At 37.6% G+C, this 20,813-nt stretch overlaps 1 protein-coding gene and 2 long non-coding RNA genes across 19 annotated transcripts in view; 2 read left to right on the top strand and 1 right to left on the bottom strand.

The window, feature by feature from the left end:
• The window catches only part of cd99 (CD99 molecule), a 120,406-nt gene extending 113,093 nt beyond the window's left edge, over window positions 1-7,313 (bottom strand). For 7 of the 14 annotated variants that reach the window (XM_073863596.1, XM_073863613.1, XM_073863625.1 and 4 more), the window contains exon 1: window positions 6,990-7,166. In XM_073863596.1, the coding sequence (XP_073719697.1) occupies window positions 6,990-7,080 (91 nt within the window). In that variant the 5' untranslated portion in view covers window positions 7,081-7,166. The other 7 variants (XM_073863604.1, XM_073863618.1, XM_073863633.1 and 4 more) reach the window with 2 other exon arrangements.
• A 29-nt stretch (window positions 7,314-7,342) lies between these two features.
• LOC129444526 (uncharacterized) lies at window positions 7,343-16,235 on the top strand. 3 transcript variants are annotated; one of them, XR_012367989.1, is made up of 10 exons: window positions 7,343-8,634; window positions 9,312-9,757; window positions 9,861-10,046; window positions 11,776-11,835; window positions 11,972-12,052; window positions 12,219-12,313; window positions 12,424-12,510; window positions 12,673-12,711; window positions 14,545-14,632; window positions 14,782-16,235. It is a non-coding gene; the product is annotated as an uncharacterized lncRNA (long non-coding RNA). The 3 variants fall into 3 exon arrangements; XR_012367990.1 differs by lacking the exon at window positions 12,219-12,313 and having other exon boundaries at window positions 14,782-16,232; XR_012367988.1 differs by lacking the exons at window positions 12,219-12,313; window positions 12,673-12,711 and having other exon boundaries at window positions 14,782-16,229.
• A 1,994-nt stretch (window positions 16,236-18,229) lies between these two features.
• On the top strand, window positions 18,230-20,813 carry LOC129444530 (uncharacterized). 2 transcript variants are annotated; one of them, XR_012367992.1, is made up of 5 exons: window positions 18,230-18,320; window positions 18,862-18,983; window positions 19,238-19,262; window positions 19,347-19,429; window positions 19,534-20,813. It is a non-coding gene; the product is annotated as an uncharacterized lncRNA (long non-coding RNA). The 2 variants fall into 2 exon arrangements; XR_012367991.1 differs by lacking the exon at window positions 19,534-20,813 and having other exon boundaries at window positions 18,232-18,320; window positions 19,347-19,444.

Here is a 20,813-nt window from a genome sequence, read left to right as displayed (position 1 = left end):
TAATATACACAGTGCAGGTCAGAGAGTTTTCAAAATGTTAACCATTGAAATAAAAAAAACTGTTCTTAAATATACATATATTCTTCATTACAAAACATGTGATTGTGAGTATGCAGCTGTGTCTGCCACATGAAACACCCTAGTGTGGGCTATTTCCTTTTGGTTGCTAGGTTGCTAGGGTGATGCAGTATTTTGTTTTTATTATGGTCTACCAATACGCCATGGTGACTACAGTAGTTAATTAAGAACTGAAACCAAAGAGTGATTCTTTTATCTTGTGTAGCTTTTCTAATCATTCAACTCTTTAGCCCACAATTCTACAAGAAACATATAGGGGCGGTTTCCCGGACAGGGATTAGACTAGTCCTAGACTAAAACATTTTTAAGAGCTGTCCAAACTAGAGCCCGACCGATATGCATTTTTTGGGGCCGATGCCGATACAGATATTAGAGAGTAAAAAAAGACAGATAACGATATATCGGCCGATATTCATTATGTGCATATTATAGTACAGTACACATATACTACAGTATATTATACTACTACAGTACTGTACATAGAATACACTATATACATTAAAAGAATATACTATATATAAATACTTTTTGCAATGATCACTCTATGATCACACCACAAATGTGGTGATCAAACACTTAAAATGACGTGACAAAGATATGTAATATAGGCAGGTGTGTTTTACAAGTTAACAATAAACTTTATTATCCAAATTGATTCTGATATAAGTGCACAAAACAGTAAATTTGACTTATTATAAATAACTTTAAAACACAAACAAAACAAAATACATATAACTTTAACCATTGTCAGTTTTAACGAGAATAATGTTATATTGGGCTTATTTTAAAAAATGGAAACTTATAAAGTCATTGTTATATTGGGCTTAGCTTTAGAGTAAGTTATAGACTTCACAAATTAATTAAAAACTTACCGTTAAGACGACAATGCTTGAATTACTGACAACATACTGATGTAGGCTAATGTTTAATGTACTGCACAACTTTTTTATAACACGAACCCACAGTGTTCTGCCGGGACTTTAAACTTTTATAAAACTAAAGCGTCTGCTCTCCGCCTCTTTTATTTAAGAAAGGGTGTAAAGTTGCGCGAGCTTATTTAATCAATTGCTTTGAAATGAGCATGTAACAGCATAAGCAGCTGTACTCCCACAGACTGCGCATCAGTTTAAGCGCGTCCTTTCTCCGCCTCGCGTCATTTCTTCCGCTTGCGTTTGAAACAACTCGCAAGTGAACAAAAAAGACTGATTAAAACCACCAAATGTAAACAGGAATGTGTCTCTCTCGTCCGCTTATAATCCAATCGACCAAAGCGCGTCTTAATACCAGGTGTAAAATGTATTGAAGAAACCGCGTGACTGCCGCGCCCGCCACCTGAACTGAGAGACTGACTGAAGTGAAGGGGGTAGGGGATTGGCTGATGTCACTACAGTGAGTGACCTGAGTCGCCATTAGCAACCAATAGGGCGCACTCTGCTGGACAAACAAGTACTTACATCTTTCAAAAGCATTTAATGTGTTCTGTAAGGAACGTTCATATCGGCTTCATATCTGCGGCTTATACGCCGATACAGATATATCTGCGACATGCTCATATCGGCCGATAAAATCGGCAAAACGATAAATCGGTCGGGCTCTAGTCCAAACTGACAACAACTTTCACTGACATATTTTTAAATACATCAGTGAAAAGCACAGCTCACCACAACTTATAACATCTCCGTTTAAACCCTGAAGATCACAAAAACAACTTTTAACTCGAACAAATTCTGTTTTGCCCACACTATTACTCCTCCGAAACTCTATGGGGCGGTTTCCCGGACAGGGATTAGCTTAATCCAGGACTAGGCCTTAGTTTAATTAGAAAACATAACTAATTTTAACAAACATGCCTTACTAAAAACATTATTTGTGTGCATTTTGAGGCAAAACAAAGGGCACTGATGTATTTTAAGATATGTCAGTGCAAGCTTTTTTCAATTTGGACAGCCTACTTTTATTTTAGTCTAGGACTAGTTTAATTCCTATCAGGGAAACTGCCCCCTTGAGTTCTTGATTTGAGTTCCATGTTTAATGTCTAACAGGAAAAATATGATACCACTGAACTGAATGGCAGTGCAGTGCAATGAACACACTGATGGACTTGCTGAATAAAAAGACTGATAAAGTTATTTTCACTGACCATCAAAGAAACATTTTAATTGACACTAGAGTTTAAGAGGCGCAAACAACAGCCTATATATAATTTAAATAAAATAGAGTAAATAGAATAACATTTAAATAACATATTATATAAAATAATAAATAGAACACTTAATGTTTACATTTTTCAAATAAACAACATTAACAATAATATCTAAAACACCACAAACAAGATTAAAAGTAGCTAACATTCGCTATAACAACCACCTCACTATATATTATCCCTTACGTAAATAGCATAACAAAAGTTAATAGGCTTGTTTGAGATTAGTTAAATCTGTGCATAACCGATCACCGGTGATCAGCGCAAGATGCGTTTTTCAACTTGTTCTTGACTTATGACATTCATATTTTTTATTAATTCCTGTTTATATATTACACAAAAACGAATTTATATTACCACTAGACTTAGATTACATCCCAACATTACAAGTAGCCTTTTCCAGTAATGAAAAGTTCAACTTTCTTGATTCTCCTTATAAAAATCTTAATGTAAATGCATTTGTTGGTATTTCAGTTGCATCCATTTAATCCGCGATAAAATACGGGAACGCGATATCTTCCATTGCTAACATTTGCAGTCCACAACACAGCAAGATTCATGAAGCGTCCGGCTTGCCTACAGTTTATTCACTCTTCCCCTTACTGCAACCATCTGCTCTCGTCTAAATTCCAGGCAAGGCAAGCTGCATCTCAAACAAGCCTAGTCTGACAGACAATGATCAGGTGATGAGTGGGTCAAGATTAGCGGGGAACTTGCCATAATAAAGAACTAAATAAATAACAACTGTGCTTATCATGATGCCTGATAAAGAGCGCTGTAGATCCATTTCTTTTTATTTATTTTATGTTACTTTTAATGTATCATTTTTTTCCAACCACTAGCTGGCAGTGACTCTAAGGGGGCCCTCTGCTGGCCACGGGGCTCTTTGCAATTGCAAGTGTCATTTAGTGGCTGGGCCGGCTCTGCATAAAGGGGACATTTCAAGAGTTTTTAAGATGTCAAATAAATCCTTGGTGTCCCCAGAACGTGAATGTGGAGTTCTAGTTCAAAATACAATATATATAATTTGTTATTGCATGTTAAAATTGCCACTTTGTAGGTGTGAGTAAAATGTGGCGTTTTTAAGGGTGTTTTCACATATAGTTCATTTAAAAGAACCAAACCTAGTTCACTTAAAGTGAACCAGAAAAGGAACTAGCCGAATGTGACCTCAGTCCTTTTGGTGTTCATCAATATAGTGGACTCAAAAGAGGACCAAGTTCTTTTTTTAGTCCTCTTCAGAACTGAAGTGATCTCAGACCCTTTCTTGTTCACATCACAACTTCATAAGAACTCAGACCCCAGCTTTCTGTGCAGCAGTTTATTTTGATACAATGTCAAAACCACACACGAAACGGACCAGGACCTCATTGATTTCACATATCAAAAAGAAATTGAACCACAAAAGAACCCAAAAGTCAACCGTACTCAGACCACCTCCAGACGTGGTCTGAGTTCGGTTCGCTTTTGGGTCCTTTTAGGGGGGTCTGAGATCACTTGGATTGTTCACATATACACCCTGAACTGCTCTGAGAGCGTTTGGAGGGCTCAAACGAACTAGGTGTGAAAACACCCTGAGTGTGTCCTTTTAAATGCAAATGAGTTGATCTCTGCACTAAATGGCAGTGCCATGGCTGGATAGTGCAGAATAAGGGGCGGTATTATCCCCTTTTGACATCACAAGGGGAGCCAAAAATGACCTATTTTTACAGGCTTGCAGAGAATGGCTTACCAAAACTAAGTTACTAGGTTGTTCTTTTTCACATTTTCTAGGTCAGGGCTAGTCAACTGGCGGCCCGCGGGCCAAGTGTGGCCCGCCAATCATCTTTATCCGGCCCGCCGGTCACCTTTGGCCGTTTCTCAACCCCCCAATGCTGTTAAGGGTTTTAGGGAATTTAGTGTACATTTGTAATTGTATTCAGAATGAAATCCTACAATGACTTCTTAAAGAACCATATGCAACTAAAATGACATCAATTGGTTTTGTAATATAGTAGTAAATGTTTCTTCTGTGAATTCTTCATTGACACAATTATTCAACCCTTTAAAGAACTACCACTCTGAAGAACAGAGGTTCATTGAAGTGTTTTCAATCAGGTATTGAAAACACCTATGGATGTCAGGGAACAGCAATAAAGCCTAATAAGCACCAATTAGGCAGCTTTAAAATGACTGTGATACTCAACTCCTTCTAAACATTTACTGGTGTGGTTACAAACATGGTGAAGTCAAAAGAATGGTCCAGGAAGACAAGAGAAGAGGTGATTAATCTTCACAGGAAGGGCAATGGCTATAAGAAGATTGCAAAGATGTTAAACATACCAAGAGACACCATAGGAAGCATCATTCGCAAATTCAAGGCTTCCTGGTCGTGGCAGAAAAAAGATGCTAACTGCGACTGCTGTGCGCTATCTGAAGCGTAGAGTGGAAAAAAGTCCCTGTGTGACTGCTGAGGAACTGAGAAAAGATTTGTCAGATGTCACAATACGGCGCACCCTGCGTACTGAAGGCCTCCATGCCAGAACTCCCAGGCGCACCCCCTTGCTGTCTCCAAAGAATAAGAAGAGTCGACTGCAGTATGCCAAAAGTCATGTGGACAAACCACAGAAGTTTTGGGATAGTGTTCTGTGGAAAATTAGAACTGTTTGGGCCCATGGATCAACGCTATGTTTGGAGGAGGAAAAACAAGGCCTATGAAGAAAAGAACACCTTGCCTACTGTGAAGCATGGTGGGGGGTCAATCATGCTTTGGGGCTGTTTTGGTTCTGCAGGTACAGGGAAACTTCAGCGTGTGCAAGGTACCATGAATTCTCTTCAGTACCAGGAGATATTGGATGACAATGTGTTGCAGTCCGTCACAAACCTGAGGCTTGGGAGACGTTGGACCTTTCAACAGGACAAGGATCCCAAGCATACCTCCAAATCCACTAGAGCATGGTTGCAGAAAAAAGGCTGGAACATTTTGAAGTGGCCATCGCAGTCACCAGACTTAAATCCGATTGAGAACCCCTGGTGGGACTTAAAGAAAGCAGTTGCAGTGCGCAAGCCTAAGAATGTGACTGAACTGGAGGCTTTTGCCCATGATGAATGGGCGAAGATACCCGTAGATCGCTGCAAGACACTTGTGTCAAGCTATGCTTCACGTTTAAAAGCTGTTTTAACTGTAAAAGGATGTTGTACTAAGTACTAAGATTGAATGTCACTTGGGGGTTGAATAAAACTGATAATGATGTGAGCACAGAAAAGACATTTGTGGTTATTTCATTATAAATGTTATGTTATATTTGTCTGACCTACACATGCCTCTTTGATGTAATTGTAAGCAGGATGACCAAAATGATCAAAATCAATGTCAAACCGGCCAAAACAATCAATTTCAGTTGGGGTTGAATAATTTTGAACACAACTGTATGTATGTTATGGACAATGGAAAGGCTGTTTAACCTATATATCTATAAAATATTAAAAAAGAAAACATGTAGTGCAATTTTAGCCATTAGGAGAAGACTGGCTATATGTTGTGAGTAGTTGACATGTAACAATTAATGAAAGTAAACAGTTATAAACAAAATATGTTTAGGAGTGTTGATCTCTTACACTTTTACTATTAACATTTGGCTCTTACATGTTAAACTGCAATTGTTTTTAAATATTATTAAAGAAAATATGAGTTTTCAGTAATTAAAAGGCTTTTAAATTTCTATTTTTTTTTTTTTTTTTGAAAATGCATGTTTTTAATATGTTTTTTTTTTTTAATATACTACAACAAAAGTAACAAAAACGACAACAACACACACACATATATGGTAAAAGTAAAAAATATATCAAAAGTAAAAATAGGGGTAAACGTTTGGCCCGCGTCATATTTACAATTTTAAAATCTGGCCCCCGAAGAAAAGTAGTTGAAGACCCCTGTCCTAGGTTGATAAAAGCAATGAGGACCCAATTATAGCACTTAAACATGGAAAAGTCAGATTTTCATGATATGTCCCCTTTAAAACATTGAGGTACTTACTTATTGCTGTGTTTGGCATAGACATTGCATTTTTACTCAAAAGCCTACATTCAAATTTTAAATGCGTGTTAAATTAAAACACATTACACAACAACTGGCACAACTGCTAAGGCACAGTGCTGTTTATATGGTTTGTTCAAAAACTTAAATAGTTAAAAGTTATTGTGAACTGTGCTGTAACACATTTAAAGGGGAGACATTGCAGCTAACATATGTAAATGATTGTGAAATAAGGTTTTCTTAGTCTATTTTCCAGTAAATGACATCTTAAACTATTTTTATAGGTCAAAAAACATTTTAGGTTAACTGAACAGGAAACAAAGTAAAATTACTCGTTTTGTGCGTACTCGCCTGATTAATTTGCATCATGTTTGAAATATAGCTGGTGCCTACCATTCTTAACGTATCCACCCAATGAGCTGATGATTCATGCAAACTGTATGTGGAAAATGAGTCAAGCAAACTCAATAATATCGACAGTGTTAGCCTACAGTAATATTTTGGGAAGATAACTTTGCCCTAGATAACGATATTAAATCTTCTGACATTACTGCAAGAGAATGATTAAAAATAGCGACAGCTTTTAACCGTGAGCAGTCTAACTCGACATCTGTTTTAACCGCTCAATGGTGTTATATTTGTGATCTTAGCGTCTCATGACAGTTACAAAACGGAGCGATTAATTCACCCTACCTTGCGCTTTTGTTGCCACAAGACTTGCCAGAAGTACAATCCACAAGTATGAAGTCATCTTGCTATGAAAAAACATAAAACCGGTCTCCATGAAAAGAAAACAAACTTTAATAAATCCTCGAAAAACTCAGAAACAAAACTCGTTTCTAGAAAGGAATATTGCGCAAAACTAAAATTGCCCACCCGTTTGAGTGATCCAATCGCTCCTCAGCAGTTCAGCCTGTACTTAAAATCAGGATTCAAAACACGAGCCTGCCACACCCTACACGCCCTTTAGGGCGCGTGTGAGTCAACAGGTTTTACTAGTGATGTGACGTTCAAAGCTTGTATAAAAAAACGAAACAACTCACAGTGATATGGAACGCCGTTAAAGCAAAAACGTGCTAAATTCACGTGTTAACACGCACTACGTGTTAACGCATAAATCTACTTAATAATGTACTTAATAATTTTAAAACTTAGATTAAAACTCAAAATAGTATCAAAGACATTTAACATCAATATTATATTTTGTCGCTACAAAAAATGATTAAAAAAGTAAATTTTTAAAGCTCACGTAACACACGCTGTTTCTGCATTTCTGATATTAATCTGGAGTACCTATGGAGTAGTATGACATCCTTTATATCTCTGAAGAGTCTTTAGTTTAATCAGATTTATAAAAGAAAGATTAGCTTTACCGAATCTTTCCGATAACGTACGAAAAAATGAAGAAGGAGGAGTTATAACACGGGAGGAGCGAGTACGAGTCATGCAACACTATACAACACTGTTTTAACTTATGATTCACTACATGTTCGTGTCATTTATATAATATACACGCGCCTATTTCCAACATAAGACAGAAGTCTTACTTACCACATGTAACTCGTCATGACCCGGTTCTGAAAATCCACTGCATCAAACATACACGCAATACTCCGCTGCTAATCCGGATAATAAACTATATCCATTGTTTCCATAAGGCTGGATGTCTTCTCCTTACATCCAAAAACACACTTCTTGTTGTGCCATTGTTGACTTTTGAAATTAAACAAAGCTGAGTGGCGTGATAAGCTGTTAGCAAGCTCTAGCGTCTCCCACTGACTGACGGCTGGGCGGGGTTTTCCGGGGGAAGTTTTCCGGCGGAAGCCCATATAAAGAAGTGATACGTATCGAAAACCCCTGAAACGTCAGTTAGAACCGTAATCGAAAAAAATTAGCCGAAACTTGTACGAACCCTGGCGAAGTGCATTCGGCACAGAAATACTCTGAAACACGCCCAACTGCATTTTTGACACTTTGCCTACGTTTAGCATGAGGAAACAACTCAATAACTGTGTTAATAAGTCAGAATGCTTGAAATACCATTAAACCCCCCCTTTAACAGTTTAGAAGAACAGCAAATTCCCCAGACAGCACGTTCAGTCTTACCGACGTTGGCAATTGGAGGGCACCAGCGGCAAAGTGTCGGTTGGGGTTTTTCCCCTGCACACAGAATAAAAGTAGGTGGGTAAACTATCGGCGCGATGAGTCTGCAGCCCACTACTCTCCGGAGATCGGCAGAGGAACCGCGAGCAACCTTTATGCCGACCGCGCCTCTTTTTTTCTTCACTAGATCTACGCAGTTCTTGGTCCACATCAAGCCGGCAGTGTAAACGCGAAGGTATGTTGATTAAATATGATTGTGGAAATGTTTTCGATAAACGGATGACAGAAATTGGCGTCGGAGGCAACGTTACATGTTTTTAGACTTGGTTTGTTGTTATAACTGTTGACTTGGGGTGCGTTTCCCAAAACCATAGTTGCTAACCTGTTGTGTTAGCAACTAGTTGGTTGGCAATGGAAAATAAGCAACATGGTTTTGGGAAACGCATCCCTGGTTAGTTATTATAATTTATTAATATGTTCGCGTATTAAATATTTTTCAGTGAGTTATTTTAGACAGTATTTTTGACGTGAGGGGATCGTTCGGTAAACAGTTAGGTAAACGGTAATAAATTGACGGACTGTCTTTTGTCTACACAAAAATGACATCTGTCATTTTACAATATGGACCCCTTACATGCATTTTTAATGATTTTGTCTAAGTGACATGCTTAAAATTAAAGGCAGCTCTTGTTGTGCGTTTTTTATGGTAACGTTAAAAGTAGACCTGTCAATCAAAGAGCTAGTTTAGTACAAGTGCACAGCCACTGTAGACAGTCAGACAAAGTGGTTATTAAGTAATAAAGTGATAGGAAGTAAGTGTTTTTGGACACAAACCTATTCATAAAATAGAGCCTTTAATTAACCTTTGTAATTTAAGCAAAATAAAATGTCTTTTCTGTTTTTTTCACTCAGGTAAATACGATGAAGGCATGGCTTGGTGGCCTCCAGAACCTTTACAGCCCACGTGATCAAATAGCTTGCGCGCGCATTTCGGCCACAGAAGTGTTGTTGTTCCCCAGTGGTTCTCTAACCTGTTAGCAACTCAGAAAGTTTATTAAAACGGTTTCCCAGCATCAAAATGTCTGGTTGTTGCGTTTGGTTGCACTAATATAATATACTAATATACGTATATATGTATCTAATATATATGTATGTAATAACTTTCTCTGTCTGTTGATTCTTACCATACTTCCGTTTCCAAACTGCGTGCACCTACGTTGCCACATCATCATTGTGTACAAATAGTAAAAGGGTCTATAAAGACTCATACAAAATACTCCAAAGTTTTTTCAAGAGGACATCACCCAACCCATCTAAAGGATGGAAACAATAGTCTTGTTGAATACTACATGAGACAAGTGAGAGTGGGGGGCTATGGTGTTCTGATGTTACTCATTGTACTTTCTATGTTCGATGTGATTAATATGAAAACTAATCTTTGTAAAAACTTTTCATTTACAGACCATCCTGACTTAGATCACCATCACCACCATCACCACCATCATCCCCTGCATCGTGCCCTTCATCAGACACCCAAAATGCACCACAAACATCACAGGCGAAAAAGAAGAAAACGCACAACAAACCTTCCAAAAAACCCTCCTCCCCCTTCCCTCCTACCTATGGCTGGAAACAACATAACAGTTGGCAAGTTGAATAACTATTTTGACCTTAAAGGCTTATTTTTTATCTTATTCACTGTATCCCCATAGTTAGATAAGTGCATACATACCCCTTTCATCTCTGTGCGTGCCGTAACTCTGTCTGACGCACCCACCGCTAGCTTAGCTTTGCACAATGACTTGAAGTAAATGGCTCCAGCTAGCATGCTGCTCCCAATAAGTGACAAAATAATGCCAACTTTTTCCTATTTATATGTTGTGATTTGTATAGTCACAACATGTACAAATAACAAGGTCATGTGAGACACAGCCATCTATTAATCATATACATACAGGAAACTATATTCTCAGAGGGCGAAGCCCGGCTACTTGGGTGCAGTGATTTGCTAGCAGCACCTGAGAAACCCCCGGTGAGGAGCAGAGAGTTCGGTCAGAGTTGTGCAGTTACTCCCCCCGAGTGGCAAGTGCTTCGCCTTCTGAGAGTATAGTTCCCAGTATGTATACTGTTAAAAGATGGCTGTGTAATGACCTTGTTGTTTGTACACGGTGTGACTAAACAAATCACAACACATAAATAGGAAAATGTTGCTGTTATTTTGTCACTTATTGGGAGCAGCATGCTAGCTGGAGCCATTTACTTCAAGTCTTTATGCTCAGATAGGCCAGCGGTGGGTGCGCCAGACCGAGCCACGGCACGCACAGAGACGAAAGGGGTATGTATGCACTTATCTAAGTCTGGGGGTCACTGTGAATGAGCTAAAATCCCCAAAAGTCGGCGTGTTCCTTTAAGTTTCCATATGTCCATTAGAAAATTAAAGGGATAGTTCACCCAAAAATGAAAAACAATGCCATCAATGACTCACCCTCATGTCGCTCCAAACTTGTAAGACCTCCGTTTATCTTCGGAACACAGTTTAAGATGTTTTATGTTTAGTCCGAGAGCTTTCTGACCCTACATTGAAAATCTATGCACGGTATACTGTCCATGTCCAGAAAGATATAAAAACATCATCAAAGTTGCCATTTGACATCAATGGGTCAGTTAGAATGTGTTGAAGCATCCAAAATACATCTTGGTCCAAAAATGACAAATTTATTCAGCATTCTCTTCCATGTCTGTTGTGTAGCGCATGTGTCTGACTAAAGTCTTGTGACGCAGATGGCGTGTTATCCTCAGATATGTTTGTGAATTTTTTTCACATTTACAGCATTCGTCTCCCTCAGACTGTAAACGAAGCTCGGGCGCACAAAAAAAAGCGGGGACGCACCTAATAACACATCAGCCACGTTGTACGTCAGCTGCGTCACTGCAGTCATGTGACTTTAGTCTCGTGCGCGTTCAGAACAGAACCGGAAGAGAAGACAATGCTGAATGATGTCGTAATTTTGTTATTTTTGGACCAAGGTGTATTTTCGATGCTTCGGCACATTTTGGCTGGCCCGCTGATGTCAAATGGCTGCTTTGATGGTGTTTTTTTGTTGCCTCTCTGTTCCTGGACAGTATACTGTGCATAGATTTTCAATGGAGGGTCAGAAAGCTCTCAGACTAAATCTAAAATATCTTAAACTGTGTTTCGAAGATGAACGGAGGTCTTACCGTCATGTCGTTCCAAACTCGTGAGTCATTAATTACATTATTTTCATTTTTGGGTGAACTCTCCCTTTAATTACATGCTCATACTTGTAATTATGCCTGATAAGAATTTGTAATATTTGTGTTTAAACATTTTTCGAATTTTAATCGGCCATGACAGTGACAAAAAGGAAGCAGCCTTCTCTAGCCCACCCAAGTTTCCATCAAAGGAGCAAGCCTAGTAAGACATTTTATGTGTATAATGCTGCACTTCTCATACAGCGAATATCAGATGTAGATATCTAAGGTGCAAATCTTATGGTTGATGTGCCTTTTTGATCATCTTTCTGTTGTAACCTTTTTTAATCTTCTTGAAGTGTCAGTAAGAAGAAAGCTGGCTAACCCTCCCACCCATTGTTTAACTCCTCCAGCCCATCCCACATCATTGTAGAGTGAAGGTAAGTGTACCCTATAAAGTAAAATGCATCAGGTCCCTAAATTCAAGCAGACACAATGTACTCCACAGGTAAACAGCACATACCATAGTTTGATGTTCCAGAGATATGATTTTTGAGTTTATATTAGTAGTGTGATCAGTAAACCAAGGTTTTCTGTCTTTCCAAGAGACTGCGGTTAATATTCAGAAAGAGGCGCCGAGAACTGAAGGCTTTCCTGACTGCAAGCCATTTAAAACGCAGACAATGAAAACACTGACACGTGTGTGTAGAAATGTGTGCCAATTACTCAGCCCACTGACATTAGTTTATCTAATTGTGATAAACTTGACTTACTGTTCACTCCAATAATTTAGTTTTTCTGTATTTTCTAGTGACACCGAATAATAACGAAGGCCTGTGTGCTTTGCAGCAGCCTCCACGTCACCCTCTTCCAGGGCTCCGTCAGAGGACTAACGATAGTAAGATATTTTACATGTAATGTATGAATCTGCACTTTTTACTCAGAACATCATACTGAGGTAGTAAAAGAATACATTTCAGAATAATTCAATAGCAAATGAATTAGGGCCAGATTTTAAAATCAAGCTGGATCTGGGCCATTTGTGTTTTTTCCAATTAAGTGATTACATCAGTGAATGAGGACCTTCTTCGTACTGAATGTAAGTTTCCGTTAAATATGTGATGCATAGACCCTTTTACAGCCCACGTGATCAAATAGTTTGTGCGCGCATTTCGGCAACGGTGTTGTTGTTCGCCAGTTGTTCTAACGTGTTAGCAACTCAGAAAGTTTATTAAAACGGTTTCCCAGCATCAAAATGTCTGGTTGTTGCGTTTGGTTGTACTAATATAATATACTAATATACGTATATATGAAGAGTTTGGTTCCAAATAAACGCCATTTTTGAAAAAAATGAGTTGCTGCCAGAATCAGTATTATATCAGGTCAATATTAAAAAGTAAATTCTTAATTTTACGCAAAATCCAATATACGCCGTGTTATTCTGTAAACTTTTCTCCCTTTTTTCCCAAAATGCAATAAACGCCACTCCTCCTTTTCTACAGAATGCCATAAATCCGCTCCACAGTTTGCAGCGCACCATTGCAATGTAAACAAACAATGGCGGCGCGCTGAGTACACGGAATACTAGTTTTCCTCATCTACTTTGTACTTCGTGATCAACAAACAAACAAAAACAAAATAATATTTTAATAGCATTGATAAACCTGTGATGGTTTTCTGTGACGGGAAAGAAACGTAAGCCATCAACATCTAATAATTTACGCAAGAGACACTCGGAAGACGGGTGCTTGTTTGCCCGGGCCGACAGCATCAAGTCTCTGTCATGCTAACACATTGACTCCAGCGGATCTTATGAAAAACTTTCCATAATTTTACTCAAAGTCAACGAAAATCGAGCAGGACCAAAACATTTTACACAGCTGATCGCTGTGAAACACGTTAAGAGACGACGTCAAGTATAACCGCATCAATGACAGTGTTCTTAATATCACAAAGTAAGTGTTTTGATTAATGCCATTAATGTTTATATTTTTAATTAGTGTATACCACTAGTCAACTAAATGAATAACATGGCAAAGATGAATGCACATTTATAAAGGCTATTGATTCAATAGATTTATAGCATTTTGAATAAAAACTTGTCATGAATTTATTGCATTTTGTGGAAAAAATAATCTGTTTTTATAATAAATCTTTGAAAATCAAGTTATGGATTTGAATTTTTTTATGTTTTTATAACCTAAAGATGCTATGTGAAAGTTTGTAACAGAAAATAGTGCTTTTCATCTTGTCACTTTCTTGGTATAGAAAACACGTTTTTAACAAAATTTGTCAAAATGGATTTATTGGGTTTTGGAACAAAACTCTTCATATGTATCTGGCCACTTTATATTTGGCCATCTGCTAACGTCTTCTATCCACTCCACTATAGTACACGGATCTGGTAGATGTGTTGAAAAAGTTGATAAGTCAACTTTTTAAAATAACTTTCTCTGTCTGTGTTACTTCACTGCTGATTCTTGCCATACTTCCGTTGCCAAACTGCTCGTACATACGTTGCCACGTCACCATTGTGTACAAACAGTAAAAGGGTCTATTGGGTCTTTAAACTTGTGGCTGTAAGCGCACTTGAAAAGTTTGAGAGCAAAAAGCCTACATACTGTTTAGCAGTTTCACAATCTAATTTTATCATTTCATAGTGACAACCGTTAATTGGCAGCAGGAAGATGAATATGAAGGGCTGGGCTCTCCTGAACATAAGCTGTTTATGCAGATCAAGAACACACTGAGACAGGCACACACACACAAAATACACAGCGCACACACAGCACAGTTGTACATAAAATGGGGAATGACAAAAATGACAGAAAAAGTTTTAGAACCGCTGCTGTGGGGTCACTTGTTTAGCTCTGTTAGTTGGACCTGGGTGATGCTGTTCTTTGTGTAACGGGCCTTTTTCTGTATTTCCTAGTGCCACAAGATGATTGGCAGCAAGACACACCCAGTGATGAAGGGATGTGCCCTCCTTAAATCACAGCCTATTCATCAGGTACTCCTGAGTAATTCCTACAATGTGTTGAAACAACATGATTTTATTTTTTGCAAAATGCTCTGACTTTTCTGAATTGTCTTTTTAGAAACCATGAAGAGATATAGACTTTTGTGCTGTCTTATTTTTTTCTGTTGCTTTATTATTACATTTTTTTAGGTGCTGTGTTAAGAAATCCTGCCTACAAAGTTCCACTGAGGCTGATATAAAGATGACTGTGAGAAACTGGCTGCGGCTGTCTGAGCAGAGACAGGAATGGGGGCGGCAAAGGCGGGACAAGCAAGCATCTTAAGTGAAATAATTGATTGGACTGATTCTGGAGTATGACTTATTCTGGAGGGAATTTCTTATTTTTGTTGCAGTTTGCTATGGGACGGTTTCAAGGACAGGGATTAGACTAGTTCTAGACTAAAATAAAATAAATGTAAGAGCTGTCCAAACTGAAAACAACTTGCACTGACATATCATAAAATACATCAGTGTCTTTTGTGATGCTTCAAAATACACACAAGTAATGTTTTTATTAAGACATGTTATTAAAACTAGTTATATTTCAGAATTAAACTAAGGCCTAGTCCCGGTTTAAGATAATCCCTGTCCGGGAAACCACCCCAAAGTGTAATTTGTGGAGTGTTAAAATAAATGAAACTGCCTTTGCAAAAACAAAGTAAAAAAAAATTTCCAGATGCCCTTCTGTTTTGTTATTTCTCCTGGAAAACTCACTGATCCATTTTTTTCTGTTAGACTGACATTTACCAGGTTGTCATATTGTGTATGAAATACACCCTACACATAACAATCACTTACTTTCAATTTAAACTTTTTTTGTCATAAAACCTGGCAACTCAAAAGGAAGCGGCTGCAGACTGCGCAGCCACGGACGGAGTCTTGCATGCAAGTGGGCTAGTTGCCTACTTCTCAACTAGCTCTTGTCAAATTGTTAGGGAAGAAATTTTATGATTAACACAACATAAACTGTTATTGAGTGTTGATTGTTGTTGATACACAATATGAAAGCCCTGATTAGCCTGCAGGGGTCTCCAACATTGTGAGCAAGGGCTACAACAATATGGATAAAACAATCTGGAGGGCTACTTTTTTATTTATTCTACTCAAAACTTTTTTGTTTTACTTACTGATTTTATTTTATTTTACTTTTTGATATGTTTTAGTATTGTTTAATATGTTAACATACGTAAACCAAGCCAAGTTAATATAAAACATATGTATGTAATAAATAAATATTACAATTGAGACTAACAGAATGTGCTGGCACCATGGAGACCCCTGGCCTAAACAAATCAATTATATAACGGTGGGATCCTGACGCCTCGCTCCCTTTAACACTGGAACAGCTGCTTTATAAACATGCTGTGACGTTTACAGCGATGCAGCCGAAAATAAGCTGTGTTCAATGGGAGAGCGAAGCGGATCGCGCCGCATATAGGTCATAACAATTAGGGCGGGTTTACGTTGGCTCACGGTCGGCGATCATTCTAATGCCACCATCTTCCCGATATCTTGCCTATTAGCTACCAATCTCCATAAGACATCTCACCGAGGCACTTTATGTCGGGCAAGTACATGCGCCCCAACGTCGGTAAGAGCTAAATTGCTGTCTGGGTTGACATAACAAGCTCAAAATCTAATATAATCAAAACATTCAGCTTTATCTTAAAATCTACATGATCTACACACATAACTAATCACAGAAAAATCATTTAATGCATTTTACTTACGTGATTGTTGATTTATTTAGTCCAGTAAAAAAGGTTATGTTCTTCAAGGCAGGTTTGCAGGTTTTGTAAGTTCATGGCCAGGAAAACAAACCTATTTACAAAGTCTAGCATTCAAAATCATTGCAGGGTTAAACATTAGGACTTTTTAAGTTGTGTAAATGTGGTTTTAAAAAGAAAAAAAAACATGTACAGGTATATTACATATTACAACCGAGTTTAATATTAAGTTTTCACAGGTCAACCCATACGCATTATTATTTGTTTGTGAGCCCCTTTGATAACACTGTTAAGTCTTATGAAGCTGCCATTGCTTAAGATAACTTTATAGTAAATTGTTTTGCTTTATCCTTCAAAGTTCAATTATATATTTTTATTATCATTAGACACACACAGGACAAAAAACACACAATAAATAACACTGGTGAGGATCATATACGTCCTCCAGATGCTGTGTTGTCTGTGTAAAATGTGTTGAGGTGGTAAAATGAGGAATGCTGTGTGAATGAGTCCTTTTTCTTGGGATGTTTTCATCTTTGCTGGAGATGGAGCAAGCAGTAGGCCTATGCGACTCCAAATACTCACAATTTCACGCGAGGGGAACACACATAAACAAACACACGAGTCAGGAAACTCGACGCGGTTTTTGGTATTCTTATAAAATACGCGATTGCAAACAGTACAATACTTATTTAGTTACGTCTAAGCGCATATCTCCGCACTGCAAGTTTATTAAACGCAGGATCACTCGCGTGTGCTCACATACTGCTTTCATGATCAACACGCGAGGTAATGGCGGCGGCTGTAAACAAACATTGATAAGTTTTTACACGCTTGTCCCTTGTTGTGTTTCTACTATAATGATTACAAAAACACAAATAAGAGTCCAGACAACGATAGGCAGTTTTTATTTTGTTGCTGCACAAAAGTAAAACTCTCGCTGGCCAACCAAACACTACCCCGTGTTCATTTTTACAATGGCCAAAACAGTACCTTTACTATGATTACTATGGTTTTTAAAGGTATACTTGTGAAATTAATAGAAAATATTTCTATATATACACACATCCCAGATAGCACACGTACGTCGCGGAGATGTCTGCGCGCGATGTCTTGTTTTTCGTCTGGAAGACGTATTATTTAGGGCGTTTGCTCATCTGGAAGGCGTCGCCGAGACGTCCGACCCAGCTGTTTGCAAGACACCCAGCAGATCTTTATAAGATGTATGTTATTTAGAACGATGGCGAGCCGCCGTTTCCCAGATCTTTACAAGATGTTAGAACGGCAAGCCGCTCTTTCCCAGATCTTTAGAAGAGCTTTAAAAGATGCGGAGCCGCTCTTTCCCAGATCTTAAGAAGAGCTTTAAAAGATGCGGAGCCGCTCTTTCCCAGATCTTTAGAAGAGCTTAGAAAGACGGTAAGCCGCTCTTTCCCAGATGTTTGTAAGATTACAAGATCCCTCATTAACAAATGGAATTGCCCTAAACTACAGCAAATTATTTCTACACACATCTACACATGCAAGCTGTGTCATCGATATTAAGTAATTAAAACAGCATTTTCAATTGATCTTAAAACAGGCAGTTGTTGATTTTATAAAATACATTTATTCAAATTAAACAATGAAAACTTTCATTCATTTCTCTTTAAATATATTTTTTACATGACAGTATGCGAAAACAACAACATAAACATAACATATTTAAAATAATCAAAACCTTTCCGCGTCTGCTTTATTAATCTCCATTCTAAAATAAAACATTTCAAAAAATTACCAGGAAATAATCGTGATAGGCTGCTCTTTCTTTAATTAGGATCTAGAAGATAAAATTACCCGAAAGTGTTATCATTGTTAAATAAATTACGGATGTGCGTCTTTACGTCAAGGTCGTGATTCTACATAACAACATCCGCTTGACCTCGCAAAGCCAAGAAGAAGAAAGGCGTGGAACACATGCTTAAGGTATGTAGTAATAATGCATTTAAATAATAAACTGTTTGGTGTGGGATCATTTAAATAATACCTTGAAATTGGGTTGATAACAGTTATTCATGCTTTAATATTGATATTTCGCCCACCTTTGATCGTTCATGTAACTGAGTCTTGTGTAAGATTCTAGAAAGATATAGTGGCTTACTTTTTTTTAAACGATCAGTATTATGGTTGATATTTGTATTGCACTTGTTAAAACATTTTTTGCCCCCATTTTTCATTTCATGAGCTGAACTTAAATATTTTCTATGTCCCCAAAAGGCCTATTTCTCTCAAATATTATTCACAAATCTGTCTAAATCTGTGTTAGTGTTGCGTTTATAATTGTGGTTAGTGTGTGTGTAAGGCACTGCCTGTGAAAACCCAGCTAAAGTCTTTTTTGTGATGTATTGTTTTCTACATAAAATCATCCTAAACAATGAAAAGAACATTTTGTAAAAATATCTTATCTTTAATATTGCCTGAGTAAGATTCTTTGTATAAACCCTCAGTCTGTTAATTTTGTCTCCAGCCTGTCAAGATCTTCAGATGATGTTTGAGAAAAAAGTCATCATCCTCTTCGTCACTCTTCATCCGTATTTGGGGTAACAAACACCTGCTTCCCACAAGAGACTGGACCGCTGAAGTCAGGTGGTCAGTCTTTATTTGCATTCATCCTATAACCGTCAAGACTGCCTTTTTGCAGCTGCAATAGCAAAGATAAATGAATTAGGAGTGTAGCTTTTAAAATGCTTTTACTATTAAATGCATTATTTTGATTTATTTAAACTTAAGAATAAAATAGGTGTGTAGTTTAGGTAAAATTCTTATAACTGCATTTGTCTGTTTTACAACAGATGTAACTAAGTATAAATTTACTGTTTTTTTTATGTTGGATGGATCATCAGACCTGCACCTTCCTTGAACATGTTGGTAAGGTAACACTTCATCTGAGTAAATGATGATGCTTTTTTATAAGAACTTTTTATAAATAAATATTATTATTGTTTTTTTTAGGTAACTTACTCTGTATTTGTTCACGGTGGTCACCCCAGGGTCTCAGGACTCAAAACGAGTGCTCTATGGATTGAACAGAAAATGTAGTATTAACAAGTGTTATATTATGTCTTTAAATGCCACTAATAATGTGTTTCTGTTTTCTTTCTCATTATGCTAACAAACGCTCTTTTATCCCTCATGTTAGGTGGATCAACACTCCAACCCTCTGCATTAGGGACTGAATAAAGGATGCCCTCTGTAGCTGGGAATGTTAGATCAGGTAATTTGCATTTGATATATTTTTAAAGACACACACGTATGCTGCTTGTACACCGCCAGCGACTAGCAACACAATCTCGTTCATTCCAATGGAAGCTTTGCCCCATTCAGCAACATGAGCAACTGTGACCATCGACAACAGGAAGTGGGCATGTCCAGCTATGCCACAACGTTGAGGAAAGTTCAACTTGATGAAGGACTTTTGGGAGCAACTACCAATGAGAGTGAAGCAGAGGAAAAAGCAAACAGACAACCATGTATTAACTAATGCTTTAATATTCACAGGATAAAATATGCAATATATTTCTTACTTAATCAGTATTAATCATTGAATAATTGATGTAATAAAGATATGATGTTGTCTTTGATAAATGTGTATTAACCAATGAAATGAAGGTTGCATACAGAATAACCTAATGGGGGATGGCAGCTTAACCTTGAAGAACAGAATCTCCTGGGCTTGTTCTTTGTGTGTGTGTGTGTTTTCTTCCCTAACAGATGGTTTTTTTATTAATGATTAAAGTGTTTTGCTTAGAAGTAATATTGCAGTAAAAGATTTAATATGTGTTTATCTATCTAAAGAAGTTAATGTGTGCCTTATTCATATAACCAATTTTACGAATAATGAAATGATGTCATGATATTGAAATGTGTTTTACATAATAATCACTTTCATCTTACAGCTTATGTTTTTTATGAATAAATGAATGTTTTATTAATGATTTCTTTTTAAGAAAGCATTATAATATGCTATGTGTAGTCAATCATATGTGAAGTGGAGGAGTACTGGGGAGAAAGTGACGGACTGCATGGCTCTCAGGGATGAGCGGAGAACAGTTTTTTCTTTGTCTGTGTGTGTCTATCTTCGCCGGCAGGCTGAAATTGGGTGTGGTGATGGAGTCAGATTGACGAGGGGAACGGCCTTTGTGGGTGGAGATTCTAAGAAGAAGATCGACGTCACATACTCTATAAATAATTGTTTTCCCAAATGCTGGGGGTAGTCGATTGCCTATTGTAGCCTTGAGACGACCCAGCGCGCTGTCTTTCCTCTAATTATGAACATGCAATGGACGCCTTAAAGTCTGATCATGTGAATCTACGTATATTTTAAAAAAAGAAGTGGTTACATTTACAAAAAAAAAAAAACAACTATGGTCAATTAACATGTGCAAGTCTGTTGTAATGACAAAACGCTCGAACAAACCT

The sequence above is a fragment of the Misgurnus anguillicaudatus genome, chromosome 3, assembly GCF_027580225.2.
Source record: "Misgurnus anguillicaudatus chromosome 3, ASM2758022v2, whole genome shotgun sequence".
NCBI lineage: Eukaryota > Metazoa > Chordata > Actinopteri > Cypriniformes > Cobitidae > Misgurnus > Misgurnus anguillicaudatus.
This window is presented reverse-complemented; position numbering and strand designations above follow the sequence as displayed.